Raw genomic sequence first — 24,543 nt, forward strand, 5'->3', positions numbered from 1 at the left:
GTTAAGAACGCAATTCTTTCTTACTGCAACTTTAAGGAGAGATTGACTGAAGCCCAAGTTTTTTGTTGCCTTGTTTGTCCTCCACTTTTCGTGAAGAAATCTGTATAACAATGTTGTTACATCTTCCCGTAAACTGACAATTGTTCATACTTGAAGTGCCAAAACAGACCAAATGGTTTGGCTATGTGCATTTTCTTTTACTTTTGTATAATTGGCAACACTGTTTTTCATGAGACGAACACTGTTACAAATGTATTGCCAGTAGTTAAAATACCCATTCATCTCTGTCGAATGTAACCGCAACTGCTGTCTGTCCGTGTCATTGAGACATCAAGATGGGGGTAAGTTTATTAATACCGCTATTTAATTTTCTGTTGTTTTGATTGAAAACGAAAACTGAACTCTGTGGAACACCAACCGCGCTAATTTTTTTGGATGTTTTTATTTATTTCATAGTCAAAAAGAACTTAACAGCCACTTACATAAACAAGTCCCACATTTGTATTTTTTATTTGTTTAAATACGAGAACAAGGTATTATTAATATTGAAAACAAAAACTGAACTATGTGGAATACCAACCGCTCTAATTTTTTGGATGCTTTTATTTATTTCATAGTCAAAAATGACTTAACAGCCACTTACATAAACAAGTCCTACATTTTTATTTAATTTTTTTTCATGTGAAAACAAAGTATTATTAATATTGAGTTGGATTTCATCCCTACAGAGTGCATTTGAAATTATTGAAGCCATTATAATTTGTTTTTGTTGTATTTTCTATTAACATGTTATATTTGTCATATTCGCAGAATAAAACAACTTTATGCTGCCTGGAATGTTTGGGTGTGTCACTAGGGGGCGAAAATGTTCCTTCTTGCACGGCGGAAGTGACGCAAGGTGTGTTCTTCACTGGCAATAGGAAATAAAGTGCAATGGGTACTGCGCGTTAAACATCCAGGATTTTACAGGTGAGGATTACTTCAACTATATTCTATTAACTTGACCTGTTAAACACTTGAATTGAGCATTAAACCATACGAATGTTTGTAAAGTTTTGAGGAATATAACCGTAACAAATCTGATCACGTGAACCGGTTCATCAGAAGACGTTTTACTTTCTGCTGGGCGACAAATGTCATTTAGACAGAATTTATTTAAAGTTTGTATGCTGTTTTTGCCAACATTCTTGTGTTACGTAAGGACACTTTTGGTCCTTAGTTTTAGTAACATCTCTTTCATTAGGCGCCCTGTCTCCGCTAAAACGAGTTCAAGTAATAAAACGAAGTCAGAGTCTGAGTGGAGTCACGTTGTTTCTAACTGTTAAGTGTCTTCACTGTTAGTTTGGATTATTTGTCCTACAAATTGCACCACTCTGGCACACTTAAGTCAACCCGTTACCCCGATTAGTGGTTTTCAATATGATTTGACCAATTAACTCTGAATTTATGTACAGATGACACCAGAGGGTTCCCATTGTGTTCATTGACGTCTGTGGAGCAGAAAGATGGCGAGCTTGTGGCGGTCCTACCAGGTGCTGATGGGACGCCACCCCTGGACTGTGCAGATTGTGACTGCAGGTAAGAAGAGTGCATCCACACTTTACACGTTGTTGTGTGCACTGGATGAAGAGCAGTGTGGTGCATGCTTTTCATGACCTTGTGACCTTTTTGGCACTGCGGCCAAAGAACTTTGAGCATGTGTTTGAACGAGTTCACCACAAATACAATAATATGTTGTCATTCAACAAATGGACAGGAATCCCCACAGACCGTCTTTAAAGGCCTACTGAAATGATTTTTTTATTTATTGAAACGGGGATAGCAGATCCATTCTATACGTCATACTTGATCATTTCGCGATAGTGCCATATTTTTGCTGAAAGGATTTAGTAGAGAACATCGACGATAAAGTTCGCAACTTTTGGTCGCTGATAAAAAAAAGCCTTGCCTGTACCGGAAGTAGCGTGACGTCAAAGGTTGAAAGGCTCCTCACATTTCCCCATTGTTTTCAATGCAGCGAGAGCGATTCGGACCGAGAAAGCGACGATTACCCCATTAATTTGAGCGAGGATGAAAGATTCGTGGATGAGGAACGTGAGAGTGAAGGACTAGAGTGCAGTGCAGGACGCATCTTTTTTCGCTCTGACCGTAACTTAGGTACAAGCTGGTTCATTGGATTCCACACTCTCTCCTTTTTCTATTGTGGATCACGGATTTGTATTTTAAACCACCTCGGATACTATATCCTCTTGAAAATGAGAGTCGAGAACGCGAAATGGACATTCAGAGTGACTTTTATCTCCACGACAATACATCGGCGAAACACTTTAGCTACGGAGCTAACGTGATAGCATTGGGCTTAACTGCATATAGAAACAAAAGAAAAAAGCCCCTGACTGGAAGGATAGACAGAAAATCAACAATACTATTAAACCCTGGACCTGTAAATACACGGTTAATGCTTTCCAGCCTGGCGAAGGTTAACAATGCTGTTGCTAACGACGCCATTGAAGCTAACTTAGCAACGGGACCTCACAGAGCTATGCTAAAAACATTAGTTATCCACCTACGCCAGCCCGCCCTCATCTGCTCATCAACACCCGTGCTCACCTGCGTTCCAGCGATCGATGGTGCGACGAAGGACTTCACCCGATCACCGAAGCGGTCGGCGGCTAGCGTCGGATAGCGCGTCTGCTATCCAAGTCAAAGTCCTCCTACTTGTGTTGCTGGAGCCAGCCGCTAATACACAGATCCCACCTACAACTTTGTTCTTTTCAGTCTTCATTGTTCATTAAACAAATTGCAAAAGATTCAACAACACAGATGTCCAGAATACTGTGGAATTTTGAGATGAAAACAGAGCTTTTTGTATTGGATTCAATGTGTCCGAATACTTCCGTTTCAACGTTTGACGTCACGCGCATACGTCATCATACATAGACGTTTTCAACCGGAAGTTTAGCGGGAAATTTAAAATTGCACTTTATAAGTTAACCCGGCCGTATTGGCATGTGTTGCAATGTTAAGATTTCATCATTGATATATAAACTATCAGACTGTGTGGTCGGTAGTAGTGGGTTTCAGTAGGCCTTTAAAAATCTTGTAGAAAGCCGTTCTAGAAAAGTGGAAGGGTCATTCGGCCAAATCTGTGCCATATCGTTGTTGTAACTCTCAAAATGAAGATGCATTTCCGTCTTTTTTAAATTCTAAATCTGATAATACACTTACAGTGCTGAACCAGTCAAAATTATTAATTGGCCCATCCATAGGAGCCGATCCCATGGGTGCTTGGGCCCCGACGCAATGCCGAGCACCCACGTGGGATTGATGGCAGATTCTTTCTCACCGCCAAGCAAAAACGGCACCTGCTCAGAAAAGTAGCGTCTGATTACCGCCCGTCCGAGCACCTACTGGCAGAAATGTAGATCGGCGCCTAAGGGCCCATCAACTTTATTTCATTTTTGTACAAGGTCCCTAAAATAAAAAAAGGTTAATTTGAGCAACTGAACCAAAATTGACATGAGTGAGTGAGTTTTTTGCGTAAAATCAGCAAATACGTGAAGGATAGTGAAGTGAATTAATTAACTCATATTATGTTTTACATATGGCGAAAGGTCATATTCAACTTGGAGAAAGCGAACCACCAGGTTTAAGTTAATAATGGTTGATTGTATAATAAATTATGGAGGCTTAGTTGGACATTCGCATATGGACTGGGTTAACTCTCCCACGAGAAGAGGCAAGAAATTCAGACATCGGAATGCAAAAGTGTTTGCTCTATCCTGGAGGAGAGACTTCATGTTTATCTTAAAGGCCTACTGAAACCCACTACTACCGACCACGCAGTCTGATAGTTTATATATCAATGATGAAATCTTAACATTGAAACACATGCCAATACGGCCGGGTTAACTTATAAAGTGCAATTTTAAAATTCCCGCCACACTTCCGGTTGGAAAAACTCCTTAGGATATGATTTATGCGCGTGACGTCACAAAATCCACGGAAGTGGTTGTACCCCATCTGACCCGATATAAAAATCTCTTGTTTTCTTTGACAAAATTCCACAGTATTCTGGACATCTGTGTTGGTGAATCTTTTGCAATTTGTTTAATGAACAATGGAGGCTGCAAAGAAGAACGTTGTAGGTGGGATCGATCGGTGTATTAGCGGCTAAGTACAATACTTACAGCAACACAACAAGGACTACTTACTACACCTAGCCGATGCTTGCCGCCAAACCCACGGATGAAGTCCTTCGTCGCGCCGTCGATCGCTGGAATGCAGGTGAGCACAGCTGTTTATGAGCAGATGAAGGCTGGCTGGCGTAGGTGGAGCGCTAATGTTTTTATCATAGTTCTGTGAGGTCCGGTGGCTAAGTTGCTAAATTAGCCTTAGCGTCGTTAGCAACAGCATTGTTAAGCCTTACCAGGCTGAGAATTTTTAACCGTGTAGTTACATGTACATGGTTTAATAGTATTGTTGATCTTCTGTCTATCCTTCCTGTCAGGGGTTTATTTCTTTTGTTTCTATCTTCATTTGAGAACGATGCTATCACGTTAGCTCAGTAGCTAAGTGTGTCACCGATGTATTGTTGTGGAGATAAGTCACTTTAAATGTCCATTTCGCGCGCTCGACTCTCATTTTCAAGAGGATATAGTATCCGAGGTGGTTTAAAATACAAATCCGTGATCCACAATAGAAAAAGGAGAGAGTGTGGAATCCAATGAGCCAGCTTGTACCTAAGTTACGGTCAGAGCGAAAAAAGATACGTCCATTACTGCCTCTCAAGTCCTTCACTGTAACGTTCCTCATCTACGAATCTTTCATCCTCGCTCAAATTAATGGGGTAATCGTCGCTTTGTCGCTCCGAATCTCTTGCCCCATTGTAAACAACGGGGAATTGTGAGGAATACTAGCTCCTGTGACGTCACGCTACTTCCGGTACAGGCAAGGCTTTTTTTTATCAGCGAGCAAAAGTTGCGAACTTTATCGTCGATTTTCTCTACTAAATCCTTTCAGCAAAAATATGGCAATATCGCGAAATGATCAAGTATGACACATAGAATGGATCTGCTATTCCTGTTTAAATTAAAAAAATTCATTTCAGTAGGCCTTTAAACGTCAACCTACAAGTTATGGTATACATCTGTTGTCTTTCCAGACACTTACACACAAACATCTCCTTACATGGTCAGGTTGTACTCTCCTGAATTAACACACACCCAGACAGAAAAAGAAGGAATATAAGACTGTGGTTTGGCTCCTCCAAGTTAGGAGTGTCTCCATTTTTTTTGACTTGACCTCCAGGTACTGCAGTCCTGTATAATGACACTCGCTTGTAATAAAGCAACTTTTGGTTGAGTAAAGCGTCTCCGATGTCTCTTTTGATCCAGCCACACTGCCGTGTGTCACCCTTCTGTCCGGACGAGGATGACAGAACCAGAAATACACATCAATAGCCACTTGTTATATATGCTAATAAGTTGACACAAAGAACGTTACTGTCAACAAAAATCGTAAAAATATGTGCAAAGATTTAGCCGCCCTCCTCAGTCGTAGTTGAAATATCAAATATACAGGGAAGCCTGACTTGCAGAGGATCTAAATGATGCAACTTCACGTGGACCATGTGACTTGTGGAACATTCCGCATTTTATGGAGTGGGTAATGGACTAAGTGAAAACCCAGGACATTACTAAAATGTGAATTTTAACTAAATTTAAAGGCATTTAGCTAAGGTATAACACAAACGTGAAAAATATGTTTCTGGGGGATTTATTTGATTATATTTCATGGTAAAGTCTAATTTTAGAAGCCGGATAACAGGCAGAAGATGTTATTTTTCTACTTAATTAAATTATTTTGAATTGTATTTAGTAAATATGCAATCAGATCAATGTGCAGAACACTTTGCTTAATAGAAACATGTGTTTTACAGTTAATTGCATTGTGTATTTATAGATTTTATTTTCTGGAGATGCAAATGGCACCGGTTTGGTGGAACGGCCCAGAAGCTGTTTAAGCTGCAAATGGTCACGTTTTTCCTACTTGTCACTTCCTGAGAGGGATTCCAATGCTTTTGAGCATAAAGTGTTGTTCATTTACCGTTACCTAACTAATACTTTCACTTTAACAAGCATGGAAATGTGCTGATTTTTCTTTTTGGTTATTTTTCTACGGCAGCGTATTTATGCAATGCAACTTCTCACCGTTAGATGGAGGCAGAGTGTCTTACATCTGCTTTCCAAACTCCAAAGTTGGCGTTATTATTGAATTATGACAAGAGTGAGGTTGGAAGTCATACTCCTTTAGATTTTGATATAATGCTTTTCTAGACACCAAAAGTGCTTGTATGGAGGGTCAAATGGGACAGAACGAAATAAATACATATTTAAATAATTACTTAAATATGTCAATTAATTACAATTGGAATTATATGAATAAATGTGTTATTAAAGTGTCTATTTAATGTAAAATTATATTTTGTTGTATTTTTAATGCAGTAAGAATAAACAAATTCTATATTTAACTATTTCAATATTTAATTATTTTGTGATTTAATTATTTTATGTTTTAATTAATTATTTCACGATTTAATACATTTTTCAATTCATGAACCTGTGTTTCAGCACTTCATGAATTTATTTAATCCGTCAAACTCATCCATCTAAGTCAGTGGGCGGATCCCAACACCCGATTACACTATTTGTAGTGTTGCCAAACAACATTCAGAACAGATTTGTTAAAAGAGAAAGTAGTTATAATCTAAAAGCAACTGAGCTCTTTACTAAATCTAGATTTATAAAAGGGATAAAGGAAAGAAGCATTTCAATCAAATGTGTTAGTTTATGGAACAATCTTGACAGTGAAATAATAAAAAAAAATCTACTGTATTAAAAATAATTTAGAAATCATGATGATAAAAAGATAGGGTTTGGAGTAAATCATTGTTTCCATGTTTATTTATTTTGTTTTATGTTATGAATGTATGTGACCAATATGATATAGCTAGTCTTCCGAGTTGAACAACAAATATAACTGTATGACTAGGGGGCGGATATCACAAGTTTTTCTTCATTCTTCTTTTTTTCGTTCATTATTTATTTCAATGTTGGGGTGATTGTTTTTTGATGGACCTCAATTGAAATAAATAAAACACAAACAAATACTGTATGTTGGTTGGTGGAAGATTATTTCGAACATGTGTACAATTTCAATACGATACATCACTTATACACATTTTCATTTTTTTCATGTTGAACTTGGACCAGAGTGTAGCAGAGGAGTACTGGTCGATGTCTTGGTCTGAAAGTGTGGAAATAACTCAAACAACTTCAAAAAATTTAACTGCTACAAGCCCTGGGTCAGCAGGTCTTGTTTCCACATACTTCGCAAGGTCTAAAATATATACCACCAACTCCTGAAAAAGAGTATATCTTTCTTAGCTGCCATGTTTTCAAAAACTTCCAAAGTTCCAGGCTTCAGACCAAAGCAATCATTGAACTAGATTCCTGTTAGCCCCGCCCACTGACTTTGATGGACGAGTTTGATGGATAAAATAAATTCATGAAGCGCTGACACACAGGTTCATAAAATAAATACATCATGAAATAAATAAAAATCTTACAATGATTAAATTGTTAAATAATTTAGTAAATATTTAAAATGAAATTGAAATGTATTAAATAATTGTCATAAAATTACTGATACATGTATCACAAATTTGTTTATTTAATTCTAATTTTAATTAATAAATGGGGAATAAGTGGTAGAAAATGGATGGATGGATGGACATTTGTGCAAACAGCCTGCCCAACCACCACCAAACATTCATACACTAGTGTGGGCTGCAATGGGAGCAGGGTGGGTAAAGTGTCTTGCCCAAGGACACATTGGCAGTGACTAGGATGGCAGAAGCTGGATCTGTACTAGGAACCCTCAAGTTTCTGGCTAAATGCTCAAACCATCTGAGCCACGCCGTCATCACCTAATTCTGCATAATCTTGAATAAATTAATGTTTACATCAAGCTTATATTTCAGTACATTACAAATAGGTTGTATAAGATTAGTTTATAACGGGGGTGTCCAAACTATTTCCACATAGGACTACAAAACGAAAAATGGGAGTATGCTTTGATACATTCTGTACATTAAAGATGCTAAAAGCAATCCAATGTCATTTCATGTCATTAGTCCTCTTGCACGTCAAGGTGCGTAGAGCCAACCGTGGCAACCAGGTCTCTCCATTTGAGTCTATTGTGGGCAGAGTTGAGCTTGTGCCAGAGTCACGTTACAGGCTTTAAGGCCCTGGGCTGTTACATCCAGCCAGTGGGTGCGGGAGACACTTTTGGGTCGTCTCCAGTCGGCTTGCTGTGGAAAGCCAGGTGGTAATTGGATGTTCCACAAAAAAGAGAGTGATGGATCAGGTGCTTACATGTATTAGTAAGGTCTTAGGCCAGCTTATCTTCAGGCCTAATTTTTGGACTCCTCGTTGAACACACTGAGGGCTTCGTAGAGCTGGTCAGCAGGGTGGTGTCAGCTGCGTATTCAAGGTCCTTGAGGATATAGTTACCAAGTGGCACCCCAGGGATTCATTCGCGGACAGGTGACATCAAGTTTGATGACGCAATTAAAGTGTTAAGGAACCGCGACACAGCCCTGCCTTACCCAGCTGTTTATGAGGAACCACTCAGAGTCCCAAACTTTCACTCATATGCAGCTTTCAGCACCCTGGTACAGCTGTCTAAAGAGAGTGGTTAAGGAGCTCACTGAAATGCTCCTTCCATTGGTTGAGGCAGTCTGCTTCTTCTGAGAGGACGTTGCTTGCACCGTCCTTATAATGGGAAGCAGCGCTGATGGGGGCCCGCTCCTTGGTGGAGGAGATTGAAAAGCTTGTTATTTTGGGAAGCTTACACCATGGCTGTCACCTGATTGCTCCAGAATGTTTCTCTGTCGCATCGGATTAAGATGTTTTGTTGGCTGTTAAGATGTTGATACAGGTCCATGTCGTCGGTTGTTGACACTGTCCAACGTAGCTTGGAATATCCAGGGCTTCTTGGGGGCAGGTCTTGTTCTCCCGATGGTTTCCGTGGAAGCCATGACGACCTCATTGGTGGGGTCAGTTCTTAGATTTCCCGCTGTTGAGAGCGCTAAATCTGTTAGCGATGGTGCATCTGTATCACTCCATGATGGCTGGGTCTACTGGACGGGGGGAGTCCAGCTTGGGGAAGGCATTGGCTGATGCTCCTGCCTTGAGCCTCAGCCACAGGTCGGCCATCAGCAATCAATGGAATGTGTTGCCAAACTGTGCACCTCTGAAGACACAGCTGTTGGTTGATGTCTTCCAGCGGTGGGATATGAGTATCTGGTCAATGGCCTTTTTGGTCTTTCCGTCAGGCTGTACCAGGTCCAGTGATGGATCCGCATCCGGGGGAATCATGTGCCAGCAATACAGAGATTGGTGGCTCTACATAGATAGAGTAATTGTTGGCTGTTATCGTTGGCTGTTATCGTTGGTGGTGGTATTGATGAAGACTGGGCCTGTTACAGTTTGGAGGGTGGGATCCTGTGTGGAGATTGTAGCATTGGTATCGGTGAGAACAATGACAATGTCCTGGGGGCAGGCTGCCATGATAGCATCTTGTAGCTGGTCCTTAAAAGTGTTGTTGGTCTAATCTGGGGTGACATCGGTTGGGCTATAAGCGGCAATAACTGTCATCGTCCCATGTTGGTGTAAAAGACGAAAACAGTCTTATCACTGCTGTATAGCGTGAGGGTGAGGGCTACACCGCCTCCCCCATCATTCATGCCACTCCAGAGGAAAAGATGGTCGCCAGCAGTGGTCTCTCCGGTTCCACGCCATCCAATGTAGGTAATTATAAAGTATGCTAAACTATCTCAACAAAACATCTAAGCTTTGCATTATAGGTGAAATTAGTGTACTTTTTCATAATATGACATACTAATAATAAATTGTCTTTTTAGAAAATGCAGAGGGTCAATAAAAATGAGCCGGGGGTGTCAGAAATGGCCAAAAATATTGTTTGTTGTGACCTTTTAACCAAAGGTTGCGTCTTGTCACTTTTAAGCGCGCCACAGTGCTTTAGATCGCCACGCGCCTGCTGAGGAAGTCGTGTCACCATAGCAACCTGTTAGCCAAAGCAGGAGGAGGCAGGACATGTTTGCTAGTATAGTGTATGAAATATAACATCATTAAATTTGTATTTTACATCTAGCGTCATTGTTGTGTTTTCTAACAAAATGGTGTTTTATTAGGCACGCTAGTGGGCGTGGGCGACGTCATCGCCCAGCAGCTGATTGAGAGGCGCGGACTCGCCGGTCACAACGTACGTCGCACCGCCAAGATGATGGGCATTGGCTTCTTTTTCGTGGTAAGTGTGTTTACCATTTAACCAGGTGACTTCTTAGTAACATAGCACTCCTTCTTTGAAGGGTCCCGTCATTGGAAGCTGGTACAGAGTTCTGGACCGACTGGTGGCGGGAGGAAGCAAGAGTGCTGCGTTCAAGAAGATGACCGTGGATCAGGTGACTAGTAAAACTGTTGTTTGTTTGCGCAATGTTGCTGATTTGTGTGTCTGCATGTGTGTAGTTATGCTTCGCCCCATGTTTTTTGGGGGCATTCCTCGCTCTTTCTGGCGTTCTAAACGGACTGACAGTGGAGGAGAACGTCGCCAAGATGCGCAGGGTGAGAATTATTCATGGGTACCTCCACCAAGGAAAAGGTGAAGCACACAAAATACACACACTTAAAGCACTGACGATACCTGATTAAGTACCCACACTGACCTTTGAGAGGCAGCGCTGGGCCAATACGGCTGATGGAAATCAAAGTAAAAGCTTGGCTAATTGTTAGCTTTTGTGTCCACAATTGCAATTATAATTATAAGCAAATACTTCCTGTGATGCAGCAAGAGATGTGAGAGGGAGGGGCAGAGCGTGTGTGACTCATTTGCACGCGTGCGTGTGTTTAAACATTGCGTCCACTAACAGGCTGATCAATTATTGACGTTAGGAGGCGGTGATGTCACAGAGGACAGCAAATAAACGACACAGCAGACGCTGATCAAACACGTTGTTGGGATTGGAGACAACTTTGTGTTTGACTGAGAGCAGGCCCCGCCCTTTCCTGTAGACACTCTGCCCCGCCGCCAGTCTGTGGACACTCGCTCTCTACTAAAACTTAGAGAATGCCACTCAGGAGAGCGCGGAACTCTCTGAATGCCTCAACAGTTGTAAACATGGACCACGCTGTAGGGTGCGCAACAAGCTTTTTTCCACCACAGCGCCAACTGGTGTATCTGATTAGTTGCTGTAGTGAAAGGGCTGTGTAAAAAAATAAAAATGTTAGTCGTTAATTAGAAATATGTTTTACTCTGAAAGGATCGAGGGTTTAATGTTGGCAGAATATTGGATTTTTGTTTTTAGACGTCCACGTGTCACTGTGACCTTTTAACAACACTCACGCGCGTGTGCGTTTGTGTGTGTGCACGTGTTGTAATGTATCTCTGTTGTTTTCACAGGACTATACAGATGCTCTCATCTCCAACTATTATGTGAGTTGTACTGCATTTTTAAGTGATATCCTTAAGTTAAATGCCAACGTGTGTGTTTGTGTGTCAGCTGTGGCCGCCTGTGCAGATCGCCAACTTCTACTTCATCCCGCTGCACCACAGGTCAGTCCTAAAAGACTCTTTAGCCCCCTGCCGCCCCTCCCAACTCCTCCTATACAACATGGCTAAACCACTTGCCATAACCTCCTGAAAACCAGTGTATGTATGTACCATATTTTCTGGACTATAGGGCGCACTGGATTATAAGGCGCGTTAAAGGGGTCATATTATGATTTTTTTTCAAAATGTAAAACATTTCCTTGTGGTCTACATAACATGCAATGGTGGTTCTTTGGTCAAAATGTTGCATGGATGATGTTTTACAGACCATCTTCAAGGCGCTTTCTGACAGTCGCTTCAGGATGCTCCGTTTTGTGGGCGGTCTTATTTACGTGGCTCACCTCCGACAGCGTCTTCTCCCCGTCATCTTTGTTGTAGCAGTGTAGCGTGCAACGATGGGAGTCGAAGAAGTGTCAAAAGATGGAGCTAACTGTTATAATGACATTCAGACTTTACTCAAATCCATAACGTAGCAGCATCTCCTCATCTGTGGCTCACTAGTGCAACAACAACGCCGGAAATGTGTCCCGTGAAAAATCGTCCGACCGGAACTCTCTAATAACTAAAGTTCCATGGGTGAATAATGTAAACTCACTACACCGGTAGTTTTTAGCGTTTCCATAGTGAGATATAAATGAGAACTTTACGCTACTTCATATTAGAAATGGCAACATCAGAGGGTGAATGCCCAATAACAAGAAGATAGTGGAAAAAGAAGAAGCTTATCGACTACTACATTGTCATGCACTACAGTGGCAGACCTGCGCAAATTTTCAGGACTTACGCAGATCTCAAATACACATCAGCAGGTACTAGAAGGTAAGAAATGTTGGTTTTGCATTATATTGTGAAACAAAATGCCAGATAATATGTCCGCTACTGGGTGCCATTTTTTGGTCCTGTTGCGTTGACCAGCATTCCTCCAATGGGGAATTTAAATTGCTAGTCTCTCCCAGATTCTCTTATGGCACATAAGCTGATGTTTATATTCAATCACCAGGCAGAAATTGGTATTTTGTGGTTTATTCTCCAAGCTTAGAGGACAAACGTGAGACCAATCTAGCACACCAGCGTTCCCCAGCCCGGTCCAGATCGGTCTCCCCTCAAACCCCCGGAAGTCCCGTGATCTTCCCTCTGTCCCTCGCCCCCACTCCCTTTGTTTAGACTACTCCGAGTTATCTCTACTCTGACACATTCCAATCTAGAAGGCCGACACCTTACTATGAGACTCAAAAGAAGGAAGAATACTAGCTATTCTTTATATGACTATAGGAGTTTAGAAAGAAGTAACACTTAAATATGGATATGATTCTGATCTGCTTCCCACAGTCCTTATACACACACCATAGTACTACTTGACAACGGTAGCATGTGGGCTGACAATCCATCAAGCGGTGCGGCTTCAAAGTCATACTAAAACATTTTGACAGATTTTTGAGTGCCGTTGGTAATGTTCTTTATTTTCAATGGAAAATTTTAAGTTTTGATGTTGTTTACTGCCGTCATATTGCAGTGTACATGTATCTGTTGTGTGTGACTACCATCTACTGGTCACATTTACATGGTTACACCATGTACCAAATAAAATTGCTTCGAGGTCGGTTAGCACAACCAGAATGATTCTGTACTTAAGGCGCACTGTTGATTTTTGAGTAAATGAAATTGTTTTAAGTGCGCCTTATAGTCCGAAAAAAAAAAGGTAATACATCTCATTATCAGGGCCATAACCAGAATTTGACAAATACAGAGGTACTATGCTGAAGGTCAGCGTATTAACCAATTTTAGCATCATTAAAACATAAGTTTAAAATTTTACATAATTTCAACTCCAACATGGGTTTCCAACCTGAGACCTTCTACTATGCATTTTCAGTCCTAGAGACGCGCGCCACGAGAGGCACCGGAAGTTAATGGTGGAAATCAGTAATAAAGACAAACTGTGGGTTGAAATTGTCTCCCTGTTGCACCTTGGACACCTCGATGATGTAAACCACTGCTGCTCACTGATTGGTCAAGCAGATTAAATACGCCACAGGAAATGACAACATGAAGCACGTTGGTTTAGGTGTGGATGCTGCATGCAGTTTTTTTTTTGGCCATAGTTTGCACTGTGCGGCCCTCAGTCTCCTCTTGGATGACATTAGCAGTAGAGTAGTGAAAATAATATTCTTCAGGTGTGGTCAACCAGAACCTTTTGATGCACACAGGTTGGCAGTGGTGCAGGTGGTCGCTGTGGCGTGGAACTCCTACTTGACCTGGAAGGCCAACAAAGAGTGACACACGCACACAAACACACGCACACAAACACAATGTATTGTTGTTTCTGCTGCTGGACCAGAGAGAACTTTGCAAAGTGTAAAAGAGCCACTGAATCACTGCTGACACATTCAACACCTCAACATCTGAAGCACATGCGCTTATTTACACGCACACACACATTCACACACTTTCTCCTGGTTAGTTCCTGAAGAAAGAAAGTCTTAAATGATGTAGTTATTAAACAGCTTGTCACTGTGAAACTGGAGGCGACGCCAGTATTAGTCATTTTCCTTCATTTATTAAATGTATAGTGTTTCTGTCATGAGAATAAATTAAAAGGAAAAAGTTGCAAGTAACATCCATTATGTGCACCCCCATCACACACAATCACGCACCTTCTTCCTGATGAAAAATTAATTTCTCAAGTGCTCTTATGTAAATGTTTAGCAGGCACAATAATAGTGTTTGACCTTATTTGAAATGGAATGTGTTAATGTGTGTGTGTACGCACACATCAACACACATGATTCAGCACTGTGGACAGCTCCAATGTGAAAAAACACTGACGTCACACACAAATGTTTATGGCAAACAAATTCAGATAGATGGAAATATAAAAAATGATTAAAAAGTTTATCATGTCAGGATATGCAAAATCCTCTTGATGGTAGGAAAGTGCTGCAAACGTCTTTGACCTTAAGTGAGAGTGGGGGAGGAGGAGGAGGCCCCCCACGAGGGCTCCTGAGGGACTTGCCTCCCCAAAAGTGCTCCACGACCTTCTCGTGTGTCCGCACTTCCTTCCCTTGAGGACCATGTCTCCCACATCCGAGCCGCGGACCGGGCGATGACGTCACAGGCTGCGTGGATAAAAAGCTACGTGCTCGCCGCCTTGCGCGCACATGCCCACGGACCCTTCACCGCCGAGCTCTCGCGCACGTTCACCTGCGGCAAGTAAGTGCACGCGCACCTGCTCTACTTCCGGCTATTTTCAGGTTAAAAGACTTTGCTGCAGTTTTACTTAACTGCTTGGCTAAAGAAAGTCATTGCTGTTATATTGGTATTATCAAAAATTTAAAACTAATTGTATTTATTATATTTAATTTTATTTTATAGCGTTATAAGCATTATCAAAACTTAAAACTAAACCAAAATATGACTTATTATATCTTTGTGGAAAATATTGGACACAGTGTGTTGTCATACTTGTGAGATGTGATGCAAGTGTAAGCTATTCATTTCTAATTTTTGTATTACTTTTTGTTAATGTTTTTAATGATAATGTCAATGAGGGTTTTTTAATCACTGCTATTTTGAAATTGTTACTAATATTGATGCTGTTGTCGATAATGTTCATTTTTGTTTCACTACATTTTGATTGTTCTGTGTCATGTTTGTCTGTCCTCAATTAATAAATAAATGATAAATGGGTTGTACTTGTATAGTGCTTTTCTACCTTCAAGGTACTCAAAGCGCTTTGACAGTATTTCCACATTTACCCATTCACACACTGATGGCGGGAGCTGCCATGCAAGGCGCTAACCAGCAGCCATCAGACGCAAAGGGTGAAGTGTCTTGCCCAAGGACACAACGGACGTGACTAGGAAGGTAGAAGGTGGGAATTGAACCCCAGTAACCAGCAACACTCAATTGCTCTGTTTATTGTTGTTCTTAGTGTTGCTGGGATAGTTTTGGAATTGGATTGCATTGTTGTGTATTGTTTTTTTTGACTGATTAATAAATTCATTTAAAAAAAAAATTAAAACTAAATTTTTGATAATGCTTATAAAGCTAAAGAATATTATTTATCTCAAAACACTTTGCAACCCCCAACAAAAGCTTTACTGAAGTTTGTGCAAGGTATACAATTATACTTTAAAGTCTAAAAGAAGTGAGCGTTGTTGTACTTGAAATGTGTGCCAAATTAAATATTCATGCATTTGATTGCAGCCATGAAATCAGCGTCGCTGCTTCTGCTCCTCTTCTCCTCGGTGCTACTCCCTCCCGCCGCCAGCAGAGGGCGCCCCCTCCATGACAACAGCCTCCAGTCAGGCCAGGCGCTTCTCAGGGCAGCTTCAGCCGGGGACAGCACTGCCGCCCGCCTGCTGGGCTTCAGCCTCCACAAACCTTTTCTCAGGAAGGAGGATTATGATGATAATGACGTTGAGGCGGAGGAGGGGCAGCTTCAGAAGCGCAACGAGGACGCGCCAATCTCCATCGACTTGACCTTTCACCTCCTGAGGAACATGATCCACTTGGCCCGGACGGAGAAGCAGAGGCAGAGGGCTCACTTCAACCGCAAAGTGCTGGACGAGGTCGGCAAGTAACAGTAATCACGCCGTCATCGTCTTCCTCTTTTACGCACGCTCACTTCCTCTTAACGTAAATATTGTACATAACATGAATATTAGAGATGGAAATGTGAAGGTTTATGTCACATGATGAATGTCTGTTGAAATTATTAAAGCAGTTTTCACAATGCAAAATATGGACAACATGTTTTTTTTCCTCACTCAAGTGTAGCTGTATTGACAATCAATAACAATATCAACATGTGTGTTTAATACAGTTTTGTCTTTTCAAATGAACCAAAATGTTATTTCGGATCTTCAAACAGGACGTTTACAGACGGGGAAGTTGTGTTTAATTGCCATCCATCACTTTGTCTTTGTGTCCAACATTTATATTTTCTAATAAAACAAGTTTATATCTTTGCACTTGAGTCACTGCAACTTTAAGAATATGAATACAAATATATTTTAAGTCAACACAAAACCTGTTTCCATCTTTAAAACATAACACATACTGATATAGTACAAGAAATAATTGTTCTGTGAAAGTATCGTCTCTTGAGACTTTCCAGAGCGTGATGAGGCCAAAGGACCTTGACAGGTGAAAAAGTGACTTGGTAGAGTGGGACACTGGACCACGTCCACTTGCTGCCTGCAGGGAAGTGAGCAAAGGGGGCACTTGGAGGGTGTGCAGGGATGGCATAGCTCAGTTGGTAGAGCGGCCGTGCCAGCAACTTCATGGTTCTGGGTTCGATCCCCGCTTCTGCCATCTAGTGATGGGTTGATGAGGCGTCATGAAGCGTTTCGACACATTGCAAAACTGTATTGATACTGTGTCACTAAATACTGACATCTGCTGGACATTAAAAATCCCTACAGGCAACCTATGGACCGACTCAACTGACACTGATTCTATGACCTAGTATATACAATAATAAAAACTAAGTCATTGTATTTCATATCTTCATCCATCCATCCATTTTCTACCGCTTATTCCCTTCGGGATTTAAATACAAATATATTTGTATCTTTTTTAGATACAGTCCATAAATATTGTGAACATGTATCATAACATGGAAATCTAAGAGAATGTGTTGTGAATGAGGATGCTTGTGGACTGGGAATTATTTTATTTTTTTTTACAAATTTTTATTTTAAAAAAAAAACAGTTTTTCCAACGAATTAAATTTTAAACGATTTCTCTTCTTAGTTATTATTTCTCCGGCTGTAGAAAAGACCCGCTCACAGGGCACAGAGGAGGCGTCAGTGCGACACAGTTCGCGTATCGGTCACGTGACTTTCTAAAAGCGGTACGCGCACCGACACAGGGTTTTGCTCTATGAGCTCGACGCATGCGCCGATGCATCGGGGTTGCCGGACCCATCACTACTGCCATCCTAGTCACTGCTGTTGTGTCCTTGGGCAAGACACTTCACCCACCTGCTCCCAGTGCCACCCACACTGGTTTAAACGGGTTTCACTCACTATGTAAAGCGATTTGAGTCACTAGAGAAAAGCGCTATATAAATACACTTCACTTTACAGGGACCTCAGAGAAATCTGGCAGAGTTGAGTCCATTTTATGGATTTTAGAGACAATGTGGTTTGAATTTAAATGATTGCAAACCAAATATTACAACATTTTCGCATGAAACTAATCTGGCTGTGAATACGCTCTACTGTATGAACATATTTTGTTATTAATTACACAAATTATATTTATATGAAGGGTTATCAGAGTTACGCACTTCTTCTAAAGTTTGACATGTCATTGTAGCGACTATATTTTTCAAAATTTCCACTAATTTATCTCCGGTCCCTTAGTCATCTGTTTCAACATTTCTTTCTTATTGCAGCCTCTCAACGGATCAATATGATTTGCGTATTAATAAGGGGGCGTGGCCTGGGCTGGCCAGCCAGGCAAACATCTGCAGTCATTTCCAGGTTGAATGTGATGTAACAAAGAAATGTGCTTGGATTTGTGCGTGCGCATGCACACTTTAATACATCTGTGTATGATGTTTTTTGGATTGAACGTACGTCTATTTTTAGTAGGACATCCTTGCAACTCTTAATACATGAGGTCCCCGATGAGGTGCAGGGACCTTGTAGATTACTGTGGTTTATAGTGGAGTAAATGGAACTCAATGGGGCGCAGGGACCATGTGGATCTCATTGGGAGGAGTCCCTAAAAGAAAAGAATGTTGTTAGTAAGTAAAACCAGTGTTTGTCTTTTGGAGGCGGCCATTTGTCATTGTTGTTATTGTTTGCTGAGTCAACTGTTCCCGTGTGGGTGAGGGGAATCCATCAGTTTAAAAAAAACAACAACACATTTTCACGCTCCATTCGACTCAGCTGCAACACGTGTTTGTCTGTTAAGACAACTCGTGCCGAGAGGACACTTAAAGAAAGGTGTTGCGCACGGACCTGTGTTGATGGCGGGTCAGTCCAGTTCTGAGTCGTCCTCTAGGTCGTCTTCACCTTCGCCCGCTGCAGCTAAAAAGACAAGTAGGTCTCATTTACAAGGAATGGAAATAGAAATAATCTGTTCCAAGGTCAAACTGTGGCCATCCAAAAACCTGACCGCGCCATTAATAAAAAAATAAGTCACATTTGAATACAAGTGTAAAATAGGTTAGGCACTGTGCAATAAGAATTCAGTGGTGTGCCGTCAGGGCCAGCAAGACCTTTTCTGCTGGCCTAACATAACTAGAAATCATGATCATAATTAAAGATACAATTATTTTTTAATTTACTTTCCCTAAATATCTAAAATTATTCATATTCTCTCCATGTCATATTCTGCTCCTTCCAGTGCTGTTGTTTTTAGTTTTAGTTTGTATCCAATCAGAATTCAGCTAGCTTATGTTGCCATGCTGTACTTAATCTGCCAGAGGCCTTCAGAATCAACAATACGGGCGTCCGTGCACTATAAATGATCGGGGACATACAGGTGATAGACAGTTGCGATAGCCAATCAGATCACGAGTTGTTGTCAGTAAGGCCTTCGAGCTGGCCAAAGGTTGAACGTGACATTTACGCGTCCTGTGATTGGATAGCCATCGGGACCGTTAGTGGATGAATTTGAGAACACATAGAATTGATAGACAGTTGCGATAGCCAATCAGATCACAAGTTGTTGACAGTAGCCTGTCTAAGTAGCCTGATGTTAACGAGACTGTGATTGGATACTCACTTGTCATTCCAAAGTGAGTATCCGATCACAAGTTGCAATTTAGCAGGAAGCGGGAAGTGTTGTGCCGTAGCCAGACCGGGATAGCAAAGAGGGAGAACAAAACGTTGATTAGGTGGCAGATAATATGTTGTGTTGCGGTGCAAATATTCTCCCGAAATGTGTTTGTCATTGTTGTTTAGTGGTTTCACTATATGGCACATGTTTATGGCAGTGTTGGCGTTGTTCATACAGCCACCCTTAGTGTGACATGTATGCACTGCAAAAAGTCAGTGTTCAAAAACAACAAAAAACAAAACAAAAATTAGGGGTATTTTATTTGAACTAAGCAAAATTATCTGCCAATAGAACAAGAAAATTTGGCATGTCAAGACTTTCCAAAACAAGTAAAATTAGCTAACCTCAATGAATCCAAAAATACCTTAAAATAAGTATATTCTCACTAATAACAAGTGTACTACTATATGGGTACGTATTTTCTATTGTTTCATTGAAAATAAAACAGCAAAGTCCATTTGGCTGTCATCTGTTTTTATATGAGACACAATTGGGTCAAAGTCATGATTTTTTTTTTTCATGCTTGAAATAAGAAATTATAACTTTAAAAAAGTAGTTTTATACTTGTGAGTGTTGATGACACAGCTTTGCAACAGTTCATATGCTAGTTTCAAGCATGTTTTACTCAATATAGGTTATGTAATCTCAGCAACAAGCTGTAATATCTTACTGAGATCATTTAGGACCAAAACCCTTAAAACAAGTAAAACACTCTAACATAAAATCTGCTTAGTGAGAAGAATTATCTTATCGGACAGAAAATAAGCAAATATCTTCCTTATTTGAGATATTTAATCTTACTGAAATTTCAGTTTTTGCAGTGTGGTTGTTGACTAAGTATGCCCTTCTTTCACGTGTGTTCATAATTAAAAGGATCATTAAAAAAGGCAATGGTTGGACTGAGTGAAATCGTTTCTTGACATCTTCAACTAAAAAACATTATAAACCCATCAAATGCTACAATGTTTTTGCAAGGCAGTTTCCAAGAAGAATGTTTAAAGAAAAACTACAACTTGTGAGACGATGTCGGCCAACCCAGCTGTTCTGGCGATGAAATGGGGAAATGCTCGCCATTTCTACTAAAATCAGCCGACGAAGAGGGGTGCAACTGGCTTATACGGATATTCTATTTTTTCACTTTTAATATGTTTTTTGCAATTTTAATTTTGACAGTACCACATAAGATATGTTGTAATTGCTGATGCATTTTAATTTATTCTTAAATGCGCCAGAAAAGAACCCGTTTTGTACACTGTTGATGTGTTTCAATACTCAGTAGGGCGTGAATGTGTTTCTGTATAGTATTTCTCCAGCAATGGTCATGTGGTGACATCAACTATGGTATTTTGAGAGGTAATTATTGAAGTCGGACATCACTGAAGGCCTAGGTGGGAAACGCACGGCCCGCCGCTGGTAGAACTCCACATGGAGTAATGTAGTGTTTTATAAGTTTTGTTCGCCAGGACATTTTGGTTGAACTCTGAATTGTACCACTTCAGAAGTGTGTGAATTTAAGTGTACAAACTGTGGCAGAAGTCGATGCTGGTCAACATATCAACGATGTCGTCGACGTCGATGACAAAATGGCTCATGTTGTCGTAGTCGAGTTGCGGACGCAGGTCGTTGGCGACTCGTGTGGACGCGGACATCCTGATGAAAAAGGGACACTTTATTTAACCCGCTGGACAAACTGTGTTACTGCAACTTGTACACAACTTACTTGTCCAGTATGACAGCAGCATTCTGAGTACACAGACAGATACTTATTTCGTCATTGAACTATTAATGTTGATCCTTATGGGTGTCATGTGACTGACCTGGATGAAGAGCGCCATGTGCGGCTCTTCTGCGGCCTGGACGGCCGACTCCACCAGTGTCACGGATGCCTCCAGCCGTTCGCCGTGCTGCCGTACGAGCGCCCGCACCTGCTGCAGCTTTTCATCCTGCTCCCTGGTGATCAGACGCACCAGCTCCTGTTTCCGCTCGTCCAAGATGGCCGTCAGCGTCTCCAACTGGCTGGCGACCTGCTCGCGCCGGTGGCAAGCATTCTCCTGAAAGCGGGAAACCACATGGACTTGGTGGAGCGTAAACGTGCAAAGTGATCCAGTAGTATTTAGGGCAGGGGTGTCAAACTGGTTTTCATTGAGGCCCACATCGCAGTTATGGTTGCCCTCAGAGGGCCGCTTTTAACAATGAGTAATATATGAATATAAATATAATACATTAACAATATTTTTTTTTACAGAAGCTATAAAAAGTAGAAGCATTTAAGTCCAATCTTAAAACTAATTTGTTTGTACCAAGGTTTCTCATTGTATCCCATTGGGTTGAGTTTTTTCCCCCCCTGTTGTGGCTTTTTACAAGCCACAACGAGGATGTCGTTGTGGCTTGTGCAGCCCTTTGAGACACTTGTGATTTAGGGCTATATAAATAAACCTTGATTGATTGAAAACAAATATTTAAATTTCACTTTAAAAACTGGCAGCTCAGTCACCAAAATTTTACAGTAAAAGCAGTGTTGTTGTTTTTTTACAGCATATAAAAAAATTGAATAAATAGAATGGATTGTAGCTGAGATAGGCTCCAGCGCCCCCGGCGACCCCAAAGGGAATAAGTGATAGAAAATGGATGGATGGATGGAATGGAGAAACAATACCACTGTTTTTAGCGGTAAAATTCAAGCAACAGACCTGCCAGTTTTTGTTTTTTTTTACTGTAAAATCTTGTTTTAATGTTTTGTTTTGTTTGTTTTTTAATGTTTTAGTGTCTTTCTGACAGTCGGAATTTAACCGTAAAATCTATTGTCAATTTTACAGTCTACAATTTGAGCCATAATTTGTTTTGAAATCATAAGTCTAGCAGATATTTAAGTACAGTATTTATCTTTATTTAACAAAAAATATTTTTGGAATACATGATAATGTAATATTTTGATTTTGATAATATTGAATTTTAAAATGATATGCAATTGTATGCAGTAAATGATTTTTAATGTCAAAAGGGAAAGAACAAATATATTTAGTAAGAAAAGATTAAGCATTTTATGAACGCATATTATTTCCAGGCTTTCGCGGGCCACATAAAATAATGTGGCGGGACAGTTTTAGCCCCCGGGCCTTGAGTTTGGCACCTGTGATTTAGGGTGTACTTTGTTACCTGGATGGCGTTGCATACTTCCTCCATGTGCATGATGGCAGCCTGGATGTGGTCGTTATTGGCAACCAGGCCGGCGATGCTGTCACTGAGTTCAGTCTGCGAACATGAGGCAAACAACAACCTGCAACAGCTGTCCTTGTTCACACCTAGAAGACAAATGACGCCCCCTAGAGGATAATTCACACTGCATCGAGTGGTGCCGCTTCATCTCCATTTCAAATGAGTCAATCAGAGTGAGACATAGCGGCCAAATGTCGCCGCCGCCATCTGCCGACTGTTTTTGTCTTGGACTGACTAAATGTTTGTGACTTCATCCTCGCTGGCCTTCCCACTTTTGTGTCTGTGTGTTTGCCGCACATTCACATTCAGGTTTCTCATCTTCGTCCACTTCAGTTGTGATGCAGCGTCCCTCAGGGTTCTCTCCTTGAACCCATGCGGTTCTCCCAAGCGTGTGTGTTTAGCAGGGATGTAGCGGCACGCAGGGGTGCAGCATATGGAGAGAAAGTTAGTTTAGAACTAAGCAGTTTGGTTAGTTCGGGAACTTTTCCATGCGTATAAAGAGTATGCGTAGTTTTCGGGTGGCTACACTGATAAAAGACAATTATTTCTTCCTCGTCAACGTTCATTCTGTATCGTTTTATCGTCGCCCCCTGCTGGCTGGGCCGCACGAGCACATGGGAATAACATTGTTGCCTTACCTTGAGCCGCAGGTAGACGCTGCTGAGCGGCGCCACGTCACACTCTTTGTGCCGGCCGAACACTTTGCACATGGAGCAGGTGGGCGTCTGGCAGGACAGGCAGTAGATGTTGATCTTCTCGTCTTCGTGCTCGTCACATGTCAGCTGCTGCTGCTGCGTCTCAGGCTTGACTATAACTGTCCTGCCGGGACGGGAAGTCAATGTGAACTTGTGTTGCTCTACGTTGACGTGAGGTTCTATGTGGAGGAAAAAACTCAAGTACAAATGTTGCAGACCTCAGTTTCCTTTTACACTTTTATAACAGCTAACAATGTTAAATGTGACTCAAAACATTTAATAAAGCTTTTGTGGTTGTTTCACTTTCTGTTCTCTCCTGTGAGTAAAAAAAAAGTGCTTTTTGCCATTAAACATTGTTGGCTGGTCAGCTTCTTAATTGGTGACAAACTTAGACGTCACAAAGCCACAACATGGAGAGATTTGTTTGGCCGACATAACAGTTTGTTGTTTATTTGTCATCTTGCAAGCAGGAAGGTGTCACTATATGGCAACCATGCTTTTTTTCTCCTATCTCAACAACATTACTGACTCATCTTCTATTTTTATAAACCACTCTTGTCTATTCTTCATCCTTTCATCTACCAATCCACATACAGTCGTGGTCAAAAGTTTACATACACTTGTAAAGAACATAATGTCATGGTTGTCTTGAGTTTCCAATCATTTCTACAACTCTTATTCTTTTGTGATAGAGTGATTGGAGCACATACTTGTTGGTCACAAAAAACATTCATGAAGTTTGGTTCTTTTAGGAATTTATTATGGGTCTACTGAAAATGTGACCAAATCTGCTTGGTCAAAAGTATACAAACAGCAATGTTAATATTTGGTTACATTTCCCTTGGCAAGTTTCACTGCAATAAGGTGCTTTTGGTAGCCATCCAGAAGCTTCTGGTTGAATTTTTGACCACTCCTTTTGACAAAATTGGTGCAGTTCAGCTAAATTTGTTGGTTTTCTGACATGGACTTGTTTCTTCAGCTTTGTCCACACGTTTATTAAGTCAGGACATAGGGAAGGCCATTCTAAAACCTTAATTCTAGCCTGATTTAGCCATTCCTTTACCACTTTTGACGTGTGTTTGGGGTCATTGTCATACTTGCCAACCTTGAGACCTCCGATACCGGGAGGTGGGGGGTGGGG

At 41.0% G+C, this 24,543-nt stretch overlaps 3 protein-coding genes across 3 annotated transcripts in view; 2 read left to right on the forward strand and 1 right to left on the reverse strand.

Annotated features, from left to right (window-relative positions):
• Nucleotides 1–830: 830 nt before the first annotated feature.
• On the forward strand, nucleotides 831–14,216 carry LOC133648568 (protein Mpv17). The gene is made up of 8 exons (XM_062044791.1): nucleotides 831–969; nucleotides 1,455–1,578; nucleotides 10,280–10,395; nucleotides 10,457–10,549; nucleotides 10,614–10,709; nucleotides 11,545–11,577; nucleotides 11,645–11,697; nucleotides 13,902–14,216. Exons 2-8 carry the CDS (start codon nucleotides 1,506–1,508, stop codon nucleotides 13,969–13,971), a joined length of 534 nt encoding a protein of 177 aa, XP_061900775.1. The 5' UTR covers nucleotides 831–969; nucleotides 1,455–1,505; the 3' UTR covers nucleotides 13,972–14,216.
• A 215-nt stretch (nucleotides 14,217–14,431) lies between these two features.
• Nucleotides 14,432–16,399, forward strand: LOC133648569 (UI-like). Its single transcript, XM_062044792.1, has 2 exons — nucleotides 14,432–14,904; nucleotides 15,901–16,399. The coding sequence occupies exons 1-2, from the start codon at nucleotides 14,853–14,855 to the stop codon at nucleotides 16,275–16,277; spliced, it is 429 nt and encodes a 142-aa protein (XP_061900776.1). The 5' UTR covers nucleotides 14,432–14,852; the 3' UTR covers nucleotides 16,278–16,399.
• Nucleotides 16,400–18,405: 2,006 nt separating this feature from the next.
• LOC133647832 (tripartite motif-containing protein 54-like) overlaps nucleotides 18,406–24,543 on the reverse strand; it is a 10,477-nt gene continuing 4,339 nt past the window's right edge. The window contains exons 3-9 of the mRNA XM_062043543.1: nucleotides 23,346–23,526; nucleotides 22,648–22,743; nucleotides 21,309–21,542; nucleotides 21,212–21,234; nucleotides 21,017–21,141; nucleotides 18,669–18,737; nucleotides 18,406–18,429 (exon numbers count right to left, since the gene is read on the reverse strand). Coding sequence (XP_061899527.1) covers nucleotides 18,685–18,737; nucleotides 21,017–21,141; nucleotides 21,212–21,234; nucleotides 21,309–21,542; nucleotides 22,648–22,743; nucleotides 23,346–23,526 — 712 coding nt within the window. The 3' untranslated portion in view covers nucleotides 18,406–18,429; nucleotides 18,669–18,684. The remainder of the gene's footprint in view (nucleotides 18,430–18,668; nucleotides 18,738–21,016; nucleotides 21,142–21,211; nucleotides 21,235–21,308; nucleotides 21,543–22,647; nucleotides 22,744–23,345; nucleotides 23,527–24,543) is intronic.

Source organism: Entelurus aequoreus, linkage group LG04 (assembly GCF_033978785.1).
Source record: "Entelurus aequoreus isolate RoL-2023_Sb linkage group LG04, RoL_Eaeq_v1.1, whole genome shotgun sequence".
Taxonomy (NCBI): domain Eukaryota; kingdom Metazoa; phylum Chordata; class Actinopteri; order Syngnathiformes; family Syngnathidae; genus Entelurus; species Entelurus aequoreus.